This window comes from Megalops cyprinoides, chromosome 7 (assembly GCF_013368585.1).
Source record: "Megalops cyprinoides isolate fMegCyp1 chromosome 7, fMegCyp1.pri, whole genome shotgun sequence".
Classification (NCBI taxonomy): Eukaryota; Metazoa; Chordata; class Actinopteri; order Elopiformes; family Megalopidae; genus Megalops; species Megalops cyprinoides.
In genome coordinates this window covers 224,273-244,204 of record NC_050589.1, presented here as the reverse complement: position 1 = coordinate 244,204, position 19,932 = coordinate 224,273, and the positions used below count along the sequence as shown (strand labels likewise).

The window sequence follows — 19,932 nt, the reverse complement described above, 5'->3', positions numbered from 1 at the left end:
TTCTGCACAGGGGGGGTGCTCTTCTGCACAGGGTGCTCTTCTGCACAGGGGGGATGCTCTTCTGCACAGGGGGGGCTCTTCTGCACAGGGGGGGTGCTCTTCTGCACAGGGTGCTCTTCTGCACAGGGGGGGCTCTTCTGCACAGGGGGGGTGCTCTTCTGCACAGGGGGGGCTCTTGTGCACAGGGGGGGCTCTTGTGCACAGGGGGATCTTCTGCACAGGGGGGGCTCTTCTGCACAGGGGGGGTGCTCTTCTGCACAGGGGGGGCTCTTCTGCACAGGGGGGGTGCTCTTCTGCACAGGGTGCTCTTCTGCACAGGGTGCTCTTCTGCACAGGGGGGGCTCTTCTGCACAGGGGGGGTGCTCTTCTGCACAGGGTGCTCTTCTGCACAGGGGGGGTGCTCTTCTGCACAGGGGGGGTGCTCTTCTGCACAGGGGGGGTGCTCTTCCCTATGGAGCAAACTAAAGCACCACAGCAGCAGAGTGATGGGGAAACTGTGATGACGGAGGTGCTGTCTTTTAGTCCTCACTCTGCAAGCAGCAGAGATCCCGGAGGAGTTGGTGTTCTTCCCATCGCACACAGACAGCTGTGCCATTGAAAAACACCTCCTTCTGTTCCGTCCCTGCATGAGGAGGCGCATCTGAGCGCGACACACCGCCAGCCATGCAGCTCACATCAGTCACTGCAGTGATGCGTAAATAAGAGACCGGCAGTATGTGCCAGAATTACAGTCTAAGTTATTACAGCACATTACATTATTGCCATTTAGCAGACGCTCTTACCCAGAGCGACTTACATAGGTTATAATTTTTACATGTTATCCATTTATACAGCTGGATATTTACTGAGGCAGTCCTGGGTTAAGTACCTTAACCAAGGGTACAGCAGCAGTGTCCCAGCATATAATCTGCTGTGAGACGGCACACAGTGGGTCACAGCGGGTCACAGCGGGTCACAGCGGGTCACAGCAGCACACAGTGGGTCACAGCGGGTCACAGCGGGTCACAGCGGGTCACAGCGGGTCACAGCTGGTCACAGCAGGTCACAGCGATAAAGAGAGATGCACCTGACCCAGTGCCCATACCTGATCAGGAAGATCCATTAGGATCTGATTATTTTTTACTTACATTTTTTTATTTGTGACAGCATTGCCCAGGTCCTGTAACCACGGTAACCTCTGAGTGAAGCCTCCCATCCATGCCTGATTCTGATGCTGGTTCTACGTTGCCGTGGTGATCTTATAGCGGGGGGCGGGGGGCTTTTGGTTCTGCAGTGCAGAGGGGTGCAGTAGGAGGGGTTAGTCCTGCAGTGGGGAGGGCTTAGTCCTGCAGTAGGAGGGGTTAGTCCTACAGTAGGAAGGGTGCAGTAGGAGGGGTTAGTCCTGCAGTAGGGAGGGGTGCAGTGGGGAGGGGTTAGTCCTGTAGTAGGGAGGGGTGCAGTGGGGAGGGGTTAGTCCTGCAGTAGGGAGGGGTTAGTCCTGCAGTGGGGAGGGGTTAGTCCTGCAGTGGGGAGGGGTGCAGTAGGAGGGGTGCAGTGGGGAGGGGTTAGTCCTGCAGTGGGAGGGGTGCAGTGGGGAGGGGTACAGTAGGAGGGGTGCAGTGGGGAGGGGTGCAGTAGGAGGGGTGCAGTGGGGAGGGGTACAGTAGGAGGGGTGCAGTGGGGAGGGGTTAGTCCTGCAGTGGGGAGGGGTGCAGTAGGAGGGGTGCAGTGGGGAGGGGTGCAGTAGGAGGGGTGCAGTGGGGAGGGGTTAGTCCTGCAGTGGGAGGGGTACAGTGGGGAGGGGTACAGTAGGAGGGGTGCAGTGGGGAGGGGTTAGTCCTGCAGTGGGGAGGGGTGCAGTAGGAGGGGTGCAGTGGGGAGGGGTGCAGTAGGAGGGGTGCAGTGGGGAGGGGTTAGTCCTGCAGTGGGAGGGGTACAGTGGGGAGGGGTACAGTAGGAGGGGTGCAGTGGGGAGGGGTTAGTCCTGCAGTGGGAGGGGTGCAGTGGGGAGGGGTACAGTAGGAGGGGTGCAGTGGGGAGGGGTTAGTCCTGCAGTGGGAGGGGTGCAGTGGGGAGGGGTGCAGTTGGTTCCTCATGTCAGAGAGCTCCTCTTCAGTTCTTCACTCTCTGGCTGAGTGCAGCACTTTACTAAGCTTATATACAGCACAAGCAATCGCCACTCTTACACCTGCTGTGTGATTGACAGCTGAGTCAGCCAATCAAGTCAAACAGATCCTGGCATCTCCCTCTGCAGATATCACATATCCCTGTCAATCATTTCTGCCACAGCCAGTTACAGATTTGCCCCTCTCCCCATGTCTGCCACTGCTGAGAAGGTGAGGCACTTCACTTACACTATACTGTAAGTAGAGCAGCAGTTTCTAAGGTATAGCATTAAAAATGATTGATTACAAAAACCGAAGGCCTTCATAAGACTCTGTATTTAATGTATTTCCACAGAATTGCACCAGCAGACCGAGACATACAGATTGATGTCCCCTGTGCTGCGCATTTTTCTCACTTTGGCATGAGGACATAAAAGATAATAAGTAACGACAGAGTCTAACCGTGTTAAAAGGAAACGTGTCCTTTTCTGAACAAAAGTTTTTTTTTCAGAGAAGGTAGTCTAACTCACTTTCGAAAGTAGAGGGTTTCCCATCTAAAAAGACGTTCATGCATAAATCACGAGTAGGCCTTTATAAATATCGATCAACAGCTCTTATCGTTAAGACAAATAACAAATTCAGCAGGACTTGTTCAGTCTGCTTAGTAGTAGGTTTTCCATCCATCACAGTTACCAGTCTTTCTTTAAATTAACATTTCAACAGCCGAGGAAATTTCCTTAAATGTATTTATATGTTTTGTAACGTGTTCTTCGCTGAAGACATCTCCAGCATGTCCTTGATTTGCGCTTACACGACTTCATACCGGCGCTTCTCGCACGGTTCTCGAAAGATTCTTGCTTAATACAGCCTGAATGAAACATACATTTTCAGGAACACAAACCTATATCACGACTACTGGCAAGATACATCTTAGATGCTACAGGGTTGTGTTAAGATTTAACTATGCACTGCATTCTGAAATTAAATGAGAGTTGGGGCTTGATTTAAAGGAGAGAATATGCTTAACAGGACTTTGAGGAGATTTATAAACATGGTTTATTTTAATGAAGTGGGTGTTCAGTTGAAATACAGCTACGACAGACTCTCGGCCGGACGGCGGGAGGTACAGCAGAAAGGAAATGGGTGGGTGTTAAAAAATTGGAGGAAACTTTGGGCACCCCGGTGCCTGACTGCGCAAAAGGAGGGGACTGAGAGACTTTTGGGAGACAGAAAGGGAGGGAGACGAGGCTCGGGTTTCACTTCGGCTGGGGGTAGGGGCTGGGCCGGGGGAGGACTGCGATTTGTGAATATACGAAGTTTGGATGAAGGGAGAGCAGGCATATAACAGCGCTGCTTCCCGGGAGCGGCGGGTGCGGAGTATCTGCAGGGCCGTCCCGCTGGATCCCCGTCGATTTTGGAAGGGTGATTGCATGGTTCGGTTCTTACTGGGAACACACACACTGAGCAGAGCGCCGGCTGCACTCCGTCCTCCTACCTCTTCCTTCCCCTAGACTTCTGCATGTCTGACATTTAGACATGTTCATCTTCGCGGATTCCAGGACTGTTCTGCTACTTGCAGCAGCTCAAGTCATTTTAATAGCCTTTGTCAATTGTCAGGAAGCGAATAACCGTAAGTTGCTATCTTTTGTTTTGTTTTGTATTTTATTTTTTATGTTTTTAATTCTTTAATACAGTTCAGAATACGTTTAGTTCTAGTTTGAATGACCAATGCTTCCATACGCTCATATGATTTGGGTTTCAGAGATCAGCAACTTTGAAGTCTGAGTTGTATGATATTCGCGCTTTTTTGGCTTGGTTATGGATGCTGGCCGTTTGTACGAGAACTGGTTACTTTTAAGTACGTTCAAATAATCGTTTTGGATATATTCCATTTATACGTTTTGGAGAACACATTTTCTGATGTGTGAAAGTTAAGAAAGTTTTGTTGATACACCCAAAGGAATTGTGTACTTATCATTGGCCATATTACACCTGAAACAATTTCCATGTTAGTCATGTTTTTACACAAGATGTGAAACTGTAAAAACGTGTGCTGAAATACGCTGACAGCCCGCAGACTGCAGGTAGCCGCGCAGCCTGAATGAAGTGTGGAATTCTTACGCAGGCGCACTCGCCTCCTCCGGTTCTGCTGGGGACAGATGCACAATGAAAGGACGGGAGCCCCGTGCCTGAGAAAAAGTGGGAGTTTTTTAATTGTGCGGATTACAGGGAGTGACAGCATGGAGAAATTGGTTATGCTGTGTATGAAAACTTTGGACATGCATTGCTTATGTCATCTGCACATAGAATGATTGATAGATAGGCTATTAGTTATGATGTGAGGGCTTTTGTCGTTGACAGCTGTTCGGTGGTTACTTTTGCAGCCATTCCGCAATCTGTGCACGCGTTGCTTTTTTCATCAGATAAACCTGGACTGGTTTCATGAAACCTACCTGATAGGGTGAAGGACGAGCGTCAGCTGTTGGAGCTTCGCGCTGGCATTCTGTTGCAATAAGTTTGTGTATAGGCGCAAATCCGGAGATGCTGGCGGAGAAACAGCCGACAATATGACCGTTTAGCTCATGGAGTCTACATACCGTGCTGTGAGGGATATAGCAGGAGTAGTCTATCCTAGTGAGGACAGACAGTGCATAGCTGTGCAACAGTGGCGCGCATAGTGGAGTGCCGCAGAAATAGGCGATGGGTAAGGACGGCTACTGACCTGTTCCTGTGCGCTCTGGACTGCACGGCGGCTGGGACCGTCAACTGCGTCTAATAGCGACAAGGCGACCGAGGGAAACCAGCTTCAAGTGGCTTAACAAGAAACAGGTTAGAATGTCAGTTTGGCTTTAAATGACATGAAGGTGTGTGAGGAGTTCGGTGGGAGGTCAGGGTGAGGGGACACAGGCAGAAACACACGCTACTGCAGGCGCGCAGGGCGCATGAGCAGCGGATCGGCAGTGCGAAGCGACGGACATCGGCTCGCCGGGCTGGGAGGGGCTGGCGGGGCACTTAGTAACAGTCTACATTGCAGCAGGGAACTAGTCGAATAGGAAATTCCTTTCAACTGCAGCATTAGAAAACCTGCGACTTGCCTTTTTCTTCATCCTCATTCGTCAATAAAAATACAGGATCTCTGGCCAATCAGACTCAGCGATGACAGAAATCTAGATATATAGTAAGGATGGACGGAATTGGCTTCAAAGTTACTGAAACTCTGTAATGCGGAGAATAGGCGTGTAATGACAGGCAACGGCAGTAAATAAGTAGTGATGAATGTTTACAGAATCACCTTTCTGTTTTGTTGCAATGTCCTCTGATCGCGGATACCAGCTAGTTCTGAGTTTTATTTCTGCGAACAACGCGGGTGCGGATAAAACTCACACCTTCAGCCCTCACAGCGCCGAAGCCCATCACCGCCGCGCCGCGCAAATATATCTGATTAAAGCTGTTTATTCTGCTGTCTGTGCCGAGCTTTAGCGGCGTGAGGAGCGACGGAAATCAGCCGTGATTAATGATGTCTTACCATGATCAACAGACCGCTATTCATACGCACTGAGGTTTGCTAGGTCACCAAGCGCTAACTTTCCCCACAAAGGAATACAGTCTCTAGTCTGGCCTCTCAGCCTTACATGGCTTCCTTTTAACGTGAGCGGCACTGCGCTTTTGCCCTGCGTGCATGTGTAAGTCGTTTCTTAGCGGTATTCGTCGAATTTCGTCCCCAGCTGTCAGCTATTTCAGGCGTCAGATGCAGATATCAGGGCAGCGCTCAGTCGGGGGGGGGGGGGGGGGGGGGCTGGCGACACATGCAGATATCAGGGCAGCGCTCAGTCGGGGGGGGGGGGGGGGGGGGGGGGGCTGGCGACACATGCAGATATCAGGGCAGCGCTCAGTCAGGGGGGGCTGGCGACACATGCAGATATCAGGGCAGCGCTCAGTCAGGGGGGGCTGGCGACACATGCAGATATCAGGGCAGCGCTCAGTCAGGGGGGGGGGCTGGCGACACATGCAGATATCAGGGCAGCGCTCAGTCAGGGGGGGCTGGCGACACATGCAGATATCAGGGCAGCGCTCAGTCAGGGGGGGGGGCTGGCGACATGGGGGGTTCGCTGACCAAACGAACCAGATAAAATGGGCACGAGGCAGATTCTAGGAAACTTTGCTGGCCGAACAGGAACTGAGTTTCACAATGATGCTTTTGTCCCTTGTGATGAAGTATTTCGGCAGAATTGAGAGATACTGTCTTCACTGCTGCCCAGTGGTGAGAAGTGGAAATTGCAAGTGTGATCACAGATTCGGGCAAATCACCATTCTGTCGATAACAGCAGCTGAGGCCGTAACAGTGGGGGGGGGGGGGGGCAAACAGTGTGTGGAGCAGCTGTTAGTGAGTGAGAGAGTGACAGAGTGTGTCTGACAGGGTGAATGTGTCAGTAGGTATATGAATGAGTGAGAGAGTGACTGCATTAGTAGGTGTGTGAGTGACAGGGTGAATGTGTTAGTAGGTATATGAATGAGTGAGAGAGAGTGACTGCATTAGTAGGTGTGTGAGTGACAGGGTGAATGTGTTAGTAGGTATATGAATGAGTGAGTGAGAGAGTGACTGCATTAGTAGGTGTGTGAGTGACAGGGTGAATGTGTCAGTAGGTATATGAATGAGTGAGAGAGTGACTGCATTAGTAGGTGTGTGAGTGACAGGGTGAATGTGTTAGTAGGTATATGAATGAGTGGGTGGATGTGAGTGATAGAGTGAATGTGTTAGTAGGTGAGTGAATGAGTGAGAGAGTGAATGGGTAATTGGGTGTGTGAATGTGAGTGTGTGAGCACTGTGCAGCCGTGATCACTTGTGTCTCTCCCTCCATCTCCTACCTGTACCCCACCCTTGTCCTACTTCTCCCACTGGCTCTACCTGTGCGCCCCCTGGTGGACCTGTGCAGCAGGGCCAGGCGGCTGTGTGTGCCTGTATGCATGTAGGGAGGGGCCTGTGTGAGGGGGAGCGGCCTGTGTGAGGGGGAGGGGCCTGTGAGGGGAGGGAGCTGTATGGGGGGGGGGGGGGGGGGGGTTGTGTGAGGGGGAGTGGCCTGTGTGAGGGGGGCTGTATGAGAGGAAGGGGCCTGTGTGAGGGGGAGGTTCCTGTGTGAGGGGGAGGGTCCTGTATGAGGGGGGCCTGTTTGAGGGGGAGTGGCCTGTGTGACAGGGACTTCCCACATGCAGAGCTCCCATTCGGAGAGCGCTGCTCCATCTGCCCCCCAGGGGGCATCTGTCACTTATTCTCACCTGCGGAAATAAGATGAGAAACAGCCCTGGCACTGCAAAGCCACACAGACGTGCAGCCCGTACCTGTGGGTGCAGACACTGCGCTACTGTATAAACAAAACCATGCAGAAATAAAGAAAAGCCAGAGTGAAACACACTCTTTCGCTGTGAAAAGCATGAGCTCCACGGGCTCCTGTCCTGCTCTCCCCCCCAAACGGCTTTACCTCTGAAAGGGCCTGTGGTGCAAAAACCTTACCCTGATCTGGAAAAGGGTCTCAGTTGGTGTGAACTCAGACTGTTGGGTTGTTGTTTTTAGACTGCAGTTCAGACTGTATTTGGACTGTTTGGGTGGCAGTGTGGTGTAGTGGAAATGAGTAGAGCTCATAACTGAAAGGTTGCTGGTTCAATTCCCTGCTGGGACACTGCTGCTGTACCCTTGGGTAAGGTACTTAACCCAGGATTGCTTCAGTAAATATCCAGCTGTATAAATGGATAACATGTAAAAATTGTAACCTATGTATTTTGATCTGGATGAGATCATCTGTTAAATGACGATAGTTGGGGACGAAAGTTGTTGACTTCAAACTGCGTTTTTCTGTTTACATTAATGTGTTCATCCATTCCCCTCATCCTTTTACCCCTCAGTCAGAGGTGGAGCAGCAGAACACCCATGGCTTCTGTATTCATGTATTCATGTCTAATGATTATCCTCTTTTCTTGACTTTTCTGTACCTCCAACAATAGGACCGGCTAGTGCAAAGGTGAGATAATGTTTGATTGTATATTCTCTTTCTTTCTGCCTCAGACTGTCTGTCTCCCTCTTCTTTTGGGGTTGCATGTAACCAAAGGGACAGAGAAATCCCACATTCAAAGAGGAATCTTTATATATGGATACTGTACTTCTTTGCCATGTGATTGAAGTCGCATGTTGTTTTCTTTTTGCCACTTAGACCTGTAGCAAACTGCAGTTACTCACTGTGTGCCGCAGTCAGAGCGGGATGAGGAAGGTCTTAGATTTGTTCTGTGCTGTAAGCGATGCTCTTATTTAGTGTAAAAATCAGATGTTGCATTTGATCCGAAAATGTGCAGAGAATCAAAGAGGATTGATTCATCCCTCCAACAAAGCAACAGCTGTGAATCTGTGTTAACACCAAAACACCTGGAAATATATTTAGACTTCAGGGCCCTCCAGTTACTGTGAAAATGGATAGAGCTGATGCTTATTCTAAATTCCCATTTACGTAATGTGTGTCGTGGTTATATGTTAGTGTTTGTTTAATCTAAAATCCATGATAAATTATATTGTGTTGTAGTTGTCTCAGTAAAGAAACATATGTATTGTTTTGTTTCTTTACATGGGAGAAGCGCTCTTATATTTTTTGTGTTGTCATATTTAGATACAGAAAATGAACAATGTTCCTGTTGCTTTTATGAACAGGGACAGAAAGGAGAACCAGGTGCCATCACAGATGTGAGTCTACGCTCTGATTGAATGCCATCTAGAATCTTCCTTTGCAGATCTGTCAATCGTTAATATTTTCATGATAGTGTGTTGTAGACGCCTTGATTCAAATGGATTAATTGTATGAATTAACATGTGGCAGAATATTGATCTCCCTTACTGTTGTTACTGGGAGTGTGAGAGTGTGAGTCAGGCGCGGAGGGTGAGAGTGTGACAGTGGGTCAGGTGGGGAGGGTGAGAATGTGAGTCAGACGGGGAGGGTGAGAGTGTGAGTCAGACGGGGAGGGTGAGAATGTGAGTCAGACGGGGAGGGCGAGAGTGTCTCAGTGGGTCAGGTGGGGAGGGTGAGAATGTGAGTCAGGCGGGGAGGGCGAGAGTGTCTCAGTGGGTCAGGCGGGGAGGGCGAGAGTGTGAGTCAGACGGGGAGGGCGAGAGTGTCTCAGTGGGTCAGGTGGGGAGGGTGAGAGTGTGAGTCAGGCGGGGAGGGTGAGAGTGTGACAGTGGGTCAGGCAGGGAGGACAGGTTAGCGGGATTCATACCTGCTTCCACATGATGCAGGGAGGCAGCGAACCCAGTGCGGTGTACACTGCCAACAGGAAGCAAAAAGGACCAAACATGTGTAAGAAAGAGGAGGATAAGTTAGCATCCTCTCTCTGACAGTAGATCAGTGATCCTCTCCTGTTAGATTACAGTAGATCATCCGTTAGCAGACATAAAGTGTCACCTCCATGTTGCTGTTAGCATTGTTAGCTGAGCGGATCTTTCTCTCATGTTCTTTCCCAGGTGGTAGGACCGCATGGACCAGCAGGCCCCATGGTAGGCGCTCCTGTTTCAGGTTGATTGTGTTTGGAGTGAGTTCTGATTGACAGGAGAGATGCTCAGCATCATATCTGTGCTTACAGGGCCCTCCTGGGGAACAGGGAGCCCGCGGACCAAGGGGTGACAGGGGAGAGAAGGTGAGATATCACTGTGTCTGTGTGTCTAACACTGGGCTCTGTGTCTGTGTGTCTAACACTGGGCTCTGTGTCTGTAGCTCTAACACTAGTCTCTGTGTCTGTGTGTCTAACACTGGGCTCTGTGTCTGTGTGTCTAACGCTAGGCTCTGTGTCTGTAGCTCTAATGGTGGTCTCTGTGTCTGTACCTCTAACACTGGCCTGTGTCTGTACCTGTAGCAGAATTTGGCATGTGAAATACTGTGAAATACTTTTTCTGTACAGATACTCAGCTCACTGTAATTAACACTGAAAATGTCCTGCCTTTGTCAGGTTAAAGTTTGATTCATTGTTTCCTCATGAAGAGCAATGAAGGGGAAGTGTGTGACAGGACAGCCACGGATTTCACTGCCACTGCAATGTGATCAGTGCAGTAACCGTCCTGCTTCCTGAGAGACGTGTGCTGGAGCCACTGATTTCACTGCCACTGCAATGTGATCAGTGCAGTAACCGTCCTGCTTCCTGAGAGACGTGTGCTGGAACTGCCTGGCCACCTGCGTGCTGTTCTCTTCCCACCAGTGCTGTACAGTGCTCTGCAACACTGTGTGTGTGCAAGACAGAGTGAGCCCTCTGTGATCAACAGCACAACATGGAATTGTGGGAAATTCATCAATGGAGAGTCTGTAATGTATCAGACCCTGCATCAGTGACAGTGTCCATCACAGCTTTAGAAAGATGACCTTTCACACAGAACATTATTATTTTAGCAGGTGCTCTTACTCAGAGAGAGTAATCTGCGCTTACATGTTATGCGCTATCCCTTTCTATCGTTTAAAGCTGTGTGTCAGAGTATGAGCGGAGGCTGAGGGTCACAGTAAGCTGAATACTGACAGTATCAGATGAGTCCTCTGACTGTCAGTAAGCTGAGTATTTGCAGTATTTGCACACTGGTGCTGTTGGCTGGTTTTGGGCTCCTTTATGCAAATGTCTATATGTTAAAATATAAATATCACAATGCTATGTAAATATGTCTACATTATTGTAAAAATATGTATATTATCAATTACACATGTAAATTAATTCAAAGTAAAATTGTCCTCTGCATTACAGGGCAAGAGTATAACCACATACATCTTGGACAAATATATAAGAATATAACCACATATATCCTGAACAAATATTTTTTAGGATTTTAAGATAAATGTAGTAGAGTCTACGTGCAGTATATATATGAACTTTAACATCTTAGACACATTATATAGATATCATACATATTTATAGTAACTCTATTTATACAGTTATGCATCCTGTAAGCTATAGTAAACTGAAAGGGCCAAGTCCCATTGTCAGATCCTAGACAGCTTCTCAATTCAATTCATGGGCACCTTGTTAATGAAAATTGAGTGCTGCCCCTGATGGCTCATGTTTGCTACTACCAATGCAGACAAATTCTGTATTTTCTTTCAAATTCTACCCACCAGCATTAATGCTTGTCTTTGGGACCCCAGACAGTGTGGGATACAGTGTAGGGCTGCAGTGTGGGGCTGCAGTGTGGGATACAGTGTAGGGCTGCAGTGTGGGATACAGTGTAGGGCTGCAGTGTGGGGCTGCAGTGTGGGATACAGTGTGGGATACAGTGTAGGGCTGCAGTATAGGGCTGCAGTGTGGGATACAGTGTGGGATACAGCGTGGGGCTGCAGTGTGGGATACAGTGTGGGGCTGCAGTGTGGGATACAGTGTAGGGCTGCAGTGTGGGATACAGTGTAGGGCTGCAGTGTGGGATACAGTGTGGGGCTGCAGTGTGGGATACAGTGTAGGGCTGCAGTGTGGGATACAGTGTAGGGCTGCAGTGTGGGATACAGTGTGGGATACAGTGTGGGATACAGTGTAGGGCTGCAGTGTAGGGCTGCAGTGTGGGATACAGTGTGGGATACAGTGTAGGGCTGCAGTGTGGGATACAGTGTAGGGCTGCAGTGTGGGATACAGTGTGGGATACAGTGTAGGGCTGCAGTGTGGGATACAGTGTGGGGCTGCAGTGTGGGATACAGTGTAGGGCTGCAGTGTGGGATACAGTGTGGGGCTGCAGTGTGGGATACAGTGTAGGGCTGCAGTGTAGGGCTGCAGTGTGGGATACAGTGTGGGATACAGTGTGGGGCTGCAGTGTGGGATACAGTGTGGGATACAGTGTGGGATACAGTGTAGGGCTGCAGTGTAGGGCTGCAGTGTGGGATACAGTTTGGGGCTGCAGTGTAGGGCTGCAGTGTGGGATACAGTGTGGGGCTGCAGTGTGGGATACAGTGTGGGATACAGTGTAGGGATACAGTGTAGGGCTGCAGTGTGGGATACAGTGTGGGGCTGCAGTGTAGGGATACAGTGTGGGATACAGTGTAGGACTGCAGTGTGGGATACAGTGTAGGGCTACAGTGTAGGGCTGCAGTGTAGGGCTGCAGTGTGGGATACAGTGTAGGGCTACAGTGTGGGGCTGCAGTGTGGGATACAGTGTGGGATACAGTGTGGGGCTGCAGTGTGGGATACAGTGTGGGATACAGTGTAGGGCTACAGTGTGGGGCTGCAGTGTGGGATACAGTGAGGGATACAGTGTGGGATACAGTGAGGGATACAGTGTGGGATACAGTCTGTCTGTTGTTTCAGGTTTGATTTGAGCATATTTTGCAGGTCATTGGCATGTTAGGGGCAGATGCAGGCATGTTAGGGGCAGATGCAGGCATGTTAGGGGCAGATACAGGCATGTTAGGGGCAGATACAGGCATGTTAGGGGCAGATACAGGCATGTTAGGGGCAGATGCAGGAATGTTTCAGGAAGATCAGGGCATAATCACAGTGCAGGTGACACAAAGCCCTACAGGGCTGTCCTCTCTCCAGCTCACAGCTTCCTGAAAATAGTGTCATAAATGAAAAAAATAAAATGACATTGTTCCAAAGACTTTGACCTGTCTGGATTTCTATCTGCAGTCCGAACCAAAAGAGCACACTAACTTCATCACAGTGTCCTCATCACTGTGCTGCTTTAGACAGCCCCTGTGTTTGTTTAAAGTGTTTTAAATCATGCATAACTGACTGCCTGACTGGCTGGTTGATGTTTCATCAATATCTGTCATGATTAGACTCACCTGTGTTTACCTGGCTGACATGGCATGATGCTCCATGCCATAAAAACAAAAATATTCTGTCTTGGTTTGAATGCAGATACGTTTTCCAATATGCCTGTTAGAAGACTCTTTGGTTGACCAGTCAAATCAAGTCTGCTATTTAGGTGATTTATTGGCAAGCACAGTGTAATTGACTCAGTATTATTGTTTAAAAATATTGCACCTCAACCTTCCAGCATTATGTTTCAACCAATAAATGAAGAGCAGAATGTGGCCGCGTCCGCACAGGTGTGTTTGCAGGTGTGGAGTGTTCTGTGGACTGTGTGTCTGTGGAGAGGCTGCTGACAGAATCTAACCTGAACAATAACAACAGCCAGATAAACAGTGACGAAACAGCACCTCCCTCTCAGGGAACTCCTGGCCCCCGAGGCAGAGATGGAGAACCTGGTACCCCAGGAAACCCCGGCCCCCCTGGACCCCCCGGCCCCCCCCGGACCAAACGCACCCCCAGGACTCGGTGGAGTAAGTGTAGAGGTGGAGAGGGAGTGGGGGGGATGGGAGAGGGGGGGAGTGGGGGGGGGGGGTGGAGAGGAAGGCGGAGTGGGAGTGGGAGTGGAGAGGGAGTGGGGGGAGTGGGGGGGGGATGGGAGTGGAGAGGAGTGGGGGGGATGGGAGTGGGGGTGGAGAGGAAGGCGGAGGGGGAGTGGGGGTGGAGAGGGGGTGGAGTGGGAGACTTAGACAGGACTGTACTGTACTGACCTCACCTGTCAGTTAGTGTGATGTCAGCAGGAAGGTTGCACAGCACCTGAGTGAGTTAGGACTGGATCAGGCTGGAGCAGTAATGGAGCAGCCTGGGTACTGGGTGCCAATGGGTGCTAATGTTGCTAATTGATTGGTACTAAATGCTACTTGCTGTTAATTGCCTGTAATGCTAAGGTATGCTAATGTATGCCTTTGTATTTTTGCAGAACTTTGCTGCTCAGATGGCCGGTGGATTTGATGAGAAGGCAGGATCTGCTGGGATGGGCGTGATGCAGGGACCCATGGTGAGGCCTGGCTGTTAGCGTAGCCTCACCTTTCCGTCAGTCAGGGCACACCTGTTTACCTGAGGACCAAATTCCCTGCAGCTGCAGTGTGGGCCGGTCTCACAGCGGGGGTGTTGGGGCTGGGGGGGGGGGGGGGGGCAGCGGGGGGTGTTAGTGATGAAAGCGTTGCCAGGTTTCTTCTGCCTGGCGTGAGACAGTGGTGAAAGTGTGTATTGTTGGTAGTATATACAGCTCCAAAAGTGTCGCAGAATTAGTCATCTTGGGACTGAAAAAGTACGCACGATAAGGAAACTCCCAAACAGCTCTGCCATACTGCCCACCAATGGCTATTATTAAACCAATTTGTTATTACAGAGAAAATACTGATATTTGTATAACATCACAAAATTACAGTATTGTTCAGACCTTGCAAAAGACAAAATGACCTGCCTGAGGGGCAGCTGCAATAAACGATACAAAGGAAGGAAACTGCACTCATGTTGTAGAATGATTTTAGTAATTTGCTTCTTTACTGTGTTACCCAACTCCGCGCTTACTGCACATGGTTTTGGTGCTTCGGCGTGTGTGATTGGCTCTGTGTGATTGGCTCTGTGTGACTGGCTCTGTGTGACTGGCTCTGTGTGACTGGCTCTGTGTGTGACTGGCTCTGTGTGATTGGCTCTGTGTGACTGGCTCTGTGTGTGACTGGCTCTGTGTGATTGGCTCTGTGTGATTGGCTCTGTGTGACTGGCTCTGTGTGACTGGCTCTGTGTGTGACTGGCTCTGTGTGTGACTGGCTCTGTGTGTGACTGGCTCTGTGTGATTGGCTCTGTGTGTGACTGGCTCTGTGTGACTGGCTCTGTGTGACTGGCTCTGTGTGTGACTGGCTCTGTGTGATTGGCTCTGTGTGATTGGCTCTGTGTGACTGGCTCTGTGTGTGACTGGCTCTGTGTGAGACTGGCTCTGTGTGTGACTGGCTCTGTGTGACTGGCTCTGTGTGTGACTGGCTCTGTGTGATTGGCTCTGTGTGAGACTGGCTCTGTGTGTGACTGGCTCTGTGTGATTGGCTCTGTGTTTGATTGGCTCTGTGTGATTGGCTCTGTGTGACTGGCTCTGTGTGTGACTGGCTCTGTGTGTGACTGGCTCTGTGTGATTGGCTCTGTGTGATTGGCTCTGTGTGACTGGCTCTGTGTGACTGGCTCTGTGTGTGACTGGCTCTGTGTGTGATTGGCTCTGTGTGACTGGCTCTGTGTGACTGGCTCTGTGTGATTGGCTCTGTGTGACTGGCTCTATGTGATTGGCTCTGTGTGACTGGCTCTGTGTGACTGGCTCTGTGTGATTGGCTCTGTGTGATTGGCTCTGTGTGACTGGCTCTGTGTGTGACTGGCTCTGTGTGTGAACTCTGAACGGCCGCCGCACTGCTACTCTTCGCCCTCTGAGGGTCCAGTCCTCTCTCTCTCACTCAGACAGCAAGGTGTCGCAGAGCACATGTGCATCTGTTGCATATGTGTACCTGTCTGTGAATGTGTTCTCACAGATGTTGAATTTTACTTGAAAGTTGATTGTATGTTGAGATTGTGTTTGTCGTCTTACCCTCATTTCTCCCTCTCTCTCACTCTCTTTCTTTCTCTCAGGGTCCCATGGGCCCACGTGGTCCCCCTGGTCCGACTGGAGCTCCTGTAAGCGCCTCCCCTCTGTAACACACAGTTTTTCCATCTCAGCACATCCCTTTATGCTGTAAAGCAAACATGACGAATAATATTCACATAGCTGAGCATTCATGCTGAGGTTTGAAAGCTTTAAATGGAAGTGACTGGCAGCTGTGGAATGATTGTAGTGAAAACCAGCACAGTAAGATTTATGGTAATTATGTTAGCAAATCATATAATTTATAATCCATTACAATCAATGACAAAATGATGCATATATGTGTGGGTGTGGTAATGTGAATGAAACCCCTGTTACAGATATCACTACAGGAGACAGCGTCTGACTGCCTCCTCATACCTCCTCCCTAATTCAATCCCTAATTCTACCCATTCCAGGGTCCACAAGGTTTCCAAGGCAACCCCGGAGAGGCTGGAGAACCCGGTCCAGCTGTAAGTGTTCCTGAAATCCCAGAATGCACCACTGCAGTGCCTGCACATCCTGACAGATCCTGCACAGAAGCAGGATCCTCTCCTGCTGCGTTGTTCTCATCTCTGATACACTGTACTCACTGCGCACTCTCTCCACTGCGCACTCTCCTCACTGTGCTCTGTACTCACTGCGCACTCTCTCCACTGTGCACTCTCCCCAATGCTTATTCTCTCCACTGCACACTGTCCTCACTGCGTACTCTCCTCACTGCACACTGTCTCCACTGCACACTCTCCTCACTGCACACTGTCCTCACTGTGCACTGTCCCCACTGCGCACTCTCCCCACTGCACACTCTCCTCACTGCACACTGTCTCCACTGCACACTCTCCTCACTGCACACTGTCCCCACTGCACACTCTCCTCACTGCACACTGTCTCCACTGCACACTCTCCTCACTGCACACTGTCCCCACTGCACACTCTCCTCACTGCACACTCTCCTCACTGTGCACTCTACTCACTGCACACTCTCCTCACTGCGCACTCTACTCACTGTGCACTCTACTCACTGCGCACTCTACTCACTGTGCACTCTACTCACTGCGCACTGTACTCACTGCACACTCTCCCCACTGTGCACTGTACTCACTGCACACTCTACTCACTGCGCACTCTACTCACTGCACACTCTCCTCACTGCGCACTCTACTCACTGCACACTCTACTCACTGCGCACTCTACTCACTGCATACTCTCCTCACCGCATACTCTCCCCACTGCACACTCTCCTCACCGCATACTCTCCCCACTGCACACTCTCCTCACTGCGCACTCTACTCACTGCGCACTCTACTCACTGCATACTCTCCTCACCGCATACTCTCCCCACTGCGTACTCTCCTCACTACGCACTGTCCCCACAGTGCACTCTCCTCACTACGCACTCCCCTCACTGCGCACTGTCCCCACTGAGTACTGCAGCGAGGGCCTTGTGACGGCTGGACAGCATCCTATGAGAATATAATAATATCAAATGTCAAAAGTGAATAAACTGATATCCCCGCCCTGTAAAACTGCATCTTACCATGCTTCTACACACTGTGGGAAAATCACCACAGCCAACAGCCAAGCGCACAGGGAGGAGGAATGGGTGGAAATATGTTTTCATAAATGTCAGAAATGATCATTTACAAAATTGAATTCTTGTCATGTAGCACCTGGATGCCGAATGCTGACAGATGCAGATTTTCAGGTTTATCCCATTAAAGAGTGTGAGAAATTCTGTTGCACAGCTTTCAAATATGTCCGCATGTTATTATGTGTGTGTGTGCATGCGTGCGTGCGCGTGTGTGTGTGCGTACGTGTGCATGTGTGCGTGCGTGCATGTGTGTGTGCATGTGTGTGTGTGTGTGTGTGTGTGTGTGTTTCCTCAGCGCAGAATGAGGCTGGTATTCAGCAAAATCATTTTCCTCTTTTCTTTTATAACAGGGCCCCATTGGTCCCCGTGGCCCCCCTGGACCCTCTGGCAAACCTGGAAATGATGTAAGTCATCAGATGCAAAGATGATGACATCACCTTTCTCCTTACCCTGCCTATTTCACCTTCAACACCTCCCTCAGTGAAGAGAAAAACACACACACACATTACATTATTGGCGTTTTGCAGACGCTCTTATTCAGAGCAACTTACATCAGTTACAGGTTTTTACATGTTATCCTTTCATACAGCTGGATATTTACTGAGGCAATTATGGGTTAAGTACGTTACCCGAGGGTACAGCAGCAGTGCCCCACTGGGGAACTGAACTGACAATTTTCAGGTTACAAGTCCTGCTCCTTAATCACTGTGCTACACGTCCGCATATGCACACACACACACACACGCACACACACACACACACACACACACACACACACACACACACTCACTCACACACACTCACACACACACACACACACACACACACACACACACACATATTCTTTCTCACTCTTTTTGCTTTTCTTTTTCTCTCTCCTTTTGCAGGGTGAAGCTGGCAAACCTGGCAAAGCAGGGGAGAGGGGCCCAGCAGGGCCTCAGGTGAATGCCAGATGCCAGAGCAGAATAAGTGCTCACTAACATGTAGCAGTAACCTGCTGTTTAATAATATCAAAGGCACACGTGTCAGAATCGGTATGGAAAATGTGTCTTTTCCATTATTCTGTTCTTGCATCGGCGCAATGCTTCAGGTTTTTAAAGCGTTTCAAAATCAGCCATTTGCCTTTCAGTAATTACTCCTTATTGGAAAATTATATAACCAAATGTGATGAGATTCAAGGGGTTGGTGTAAGAGTGTTTTTCTTTTTCTTCTAATTATTTTATTGCAGTTTTTTATTGAAGTTCAAGTTATTGAAAGAATGAATGACTCATATTTGAGGCTAATTCTGTTTTTCTCTCTCTTTCGACCACAGGGAGCTCGAGGCTTCCCCGGAACACCTGGCCTTCCTGGGATCAAAGGCCACAGAGTGAGTGAGACCGAGTGATTCATTGGTTGATTGATTGATTGATTGACATAGCTCTCATTGAAAGACCTGCAGATTTAATGTAATTGCTTTATCCTAAGGTTAAATAACCATGTCAGTTATACTAGGCTGGTATCATTTTTCTCCTCCTGTCTGTCAGATGTGTCTACAAAGCCATGCAGCCCTCAGTGACTGAACTCATACAGGCTGAAATTAGCACCTGATGTTACCTATTGTTTATAAGTGTTCTGCTTTACTCATATTGGTGTTTATCAGTCTGCACACCTATGTGCGTATTCTCACCTGTGTCTGTGTGCAGGGTTACCCGGGTGTGGACGGTGCAAAGGGAGAGAGTGGAGCTGCAGGCGCTAAGGTGAGGCCCTCGGGAGCTCAGCTAACCTTTCTCATCATCCCGCAGCTTTGCCTTTGGTTTTGATTGCATTACATCAATTTCTGACCTACACAGCCTACCTGGCTAATAGGTTCTGCACCTTTTTGTATGACTCAGAAAAATATTTTACATCTGAATTGAATGAATTATCCTAGCATTATGATGACATTTCTTGCAGTAATGCAGTGCATTTGCTGTGCTGTTTTAATACTGGAAGGTATGTAGGGAAACCCTGACTCACCCTGGCTCACCGTGTCACTGTAAGCACTGCTGCCTCCTCTCAGACACTCAGTCTGACCTCACTGGGGCCAATGGGGGCCTGACCACATGACTCAGCCCACGCCTGCTTTGCTACCATGCGGAGTGGTGACCCTCTCTCTCTCTGATCTCTCTCTCCTCCTTCTGCAATCCCCTTGTCTTTCTCTCACTGACTGGCTGTCTTCTCCCTGCAGGGTGAGGCAGGTGCACCAGGTGAGAACGGTGCTCCGGGACCCATGGTGAGTGTCAGGTAGAACGCAGTCACACCCAGAGCCAAACGGAGAGAAACAGCCTCACAAACGCAGGCTGTGCGCAGAAGCAGGCTGTGCTGAAAAGCTGCTACTTTCTGTCTCTGCAGGGCCCGCGTGGGCTGCCCGGAGAGAGAGGCCGACCGGGACCCGCTGGAGCTGCTGTGAGTGTCATCCCCGTCAGCACACCTCACTCTCCCACAACTGCTCCGACTCAAACCTCAGGCACGGGGCCTGTGACTAGGCTTTATCCGCTATCTGTGCCCTGATTTCACCAGTTCCCCCCTAGCCAGCATGTGGCTGTTTCCTGTCTGTCTCACAGGAAATGCTGGAAGTGTGCTGAGACAGTTGAGCAGTTTTCGGTCAGGACTGACACTTCAGCATACTGCAGACTCTCAGTCACCACACTCACATTCATACAGATAACTTTCCCAAACGTCATACGCTTGGTTTCCCTTAGCATGGTGTTACAGTGCCCCCTTGTGGCACATTTTAATTCCTTCACTGGAAACCTCATCTGTCCATCCCCTAATCAGTCATTATAGAACAGTTTGAAGTTGAACAGTATTTTTTCTTTTTATTTTGA

The 19,932-nt window shown here is 49.7% G+C and overlaps 1 protein-coding gene across 1 annotated transcript in view; it reads left to right on the top strand.

Annotated features, from left to right (window-relative positions):
• The first annotated feature begins 3,620 nt into the window (after window positions 1-3,620).
• The window catches only part of LOC118780146 (collagen alpha-1(II) chain-like), a 41,316-nt gene continuing 25,004 nt past the window's right edge, over window positions 3,621-19,932 (top strand). The window contains 16 exon segments of the mRNA XM_036532473.1: window positions 3,621-3,714; window positions 4,331-4,344; window positions 8,776-8,808; window positions 9,583-9,615; window positions 9,702-9,755; window positions 13,252-13,341; window positions 13,343-13,363; window positions 13,810-13,887; window positions 15,501-15,545; window positions 15,912-15,965; window positions 17,437-17,490; window positions 17,974-18,027; window positions 18,399-18,452; window positions 18,769-18,822; window positions 19,293-19,337; window positions 19,457-19,510. Of these exon segments, the coding sequence (XP_036388366.1) occupies window positions 3,621-3,714; window positions 4,331-4,344; window positions 8,776-8,808; window positions 9,583-9,615; window positions 9,702-9,755; window positions 13,252-13,341; window positions 13,343-13,363; window positions 13,810-13,887; window positions 15,501-15,545; window positions 15,912-15,965; window positions 17,437-17,490; window positions 17,974-18,027; window positions 18,399-18,452; window positions 18,769-18,822; window positions 19,293-19,337; window positions 19,457-19,510 (831 nt within the window).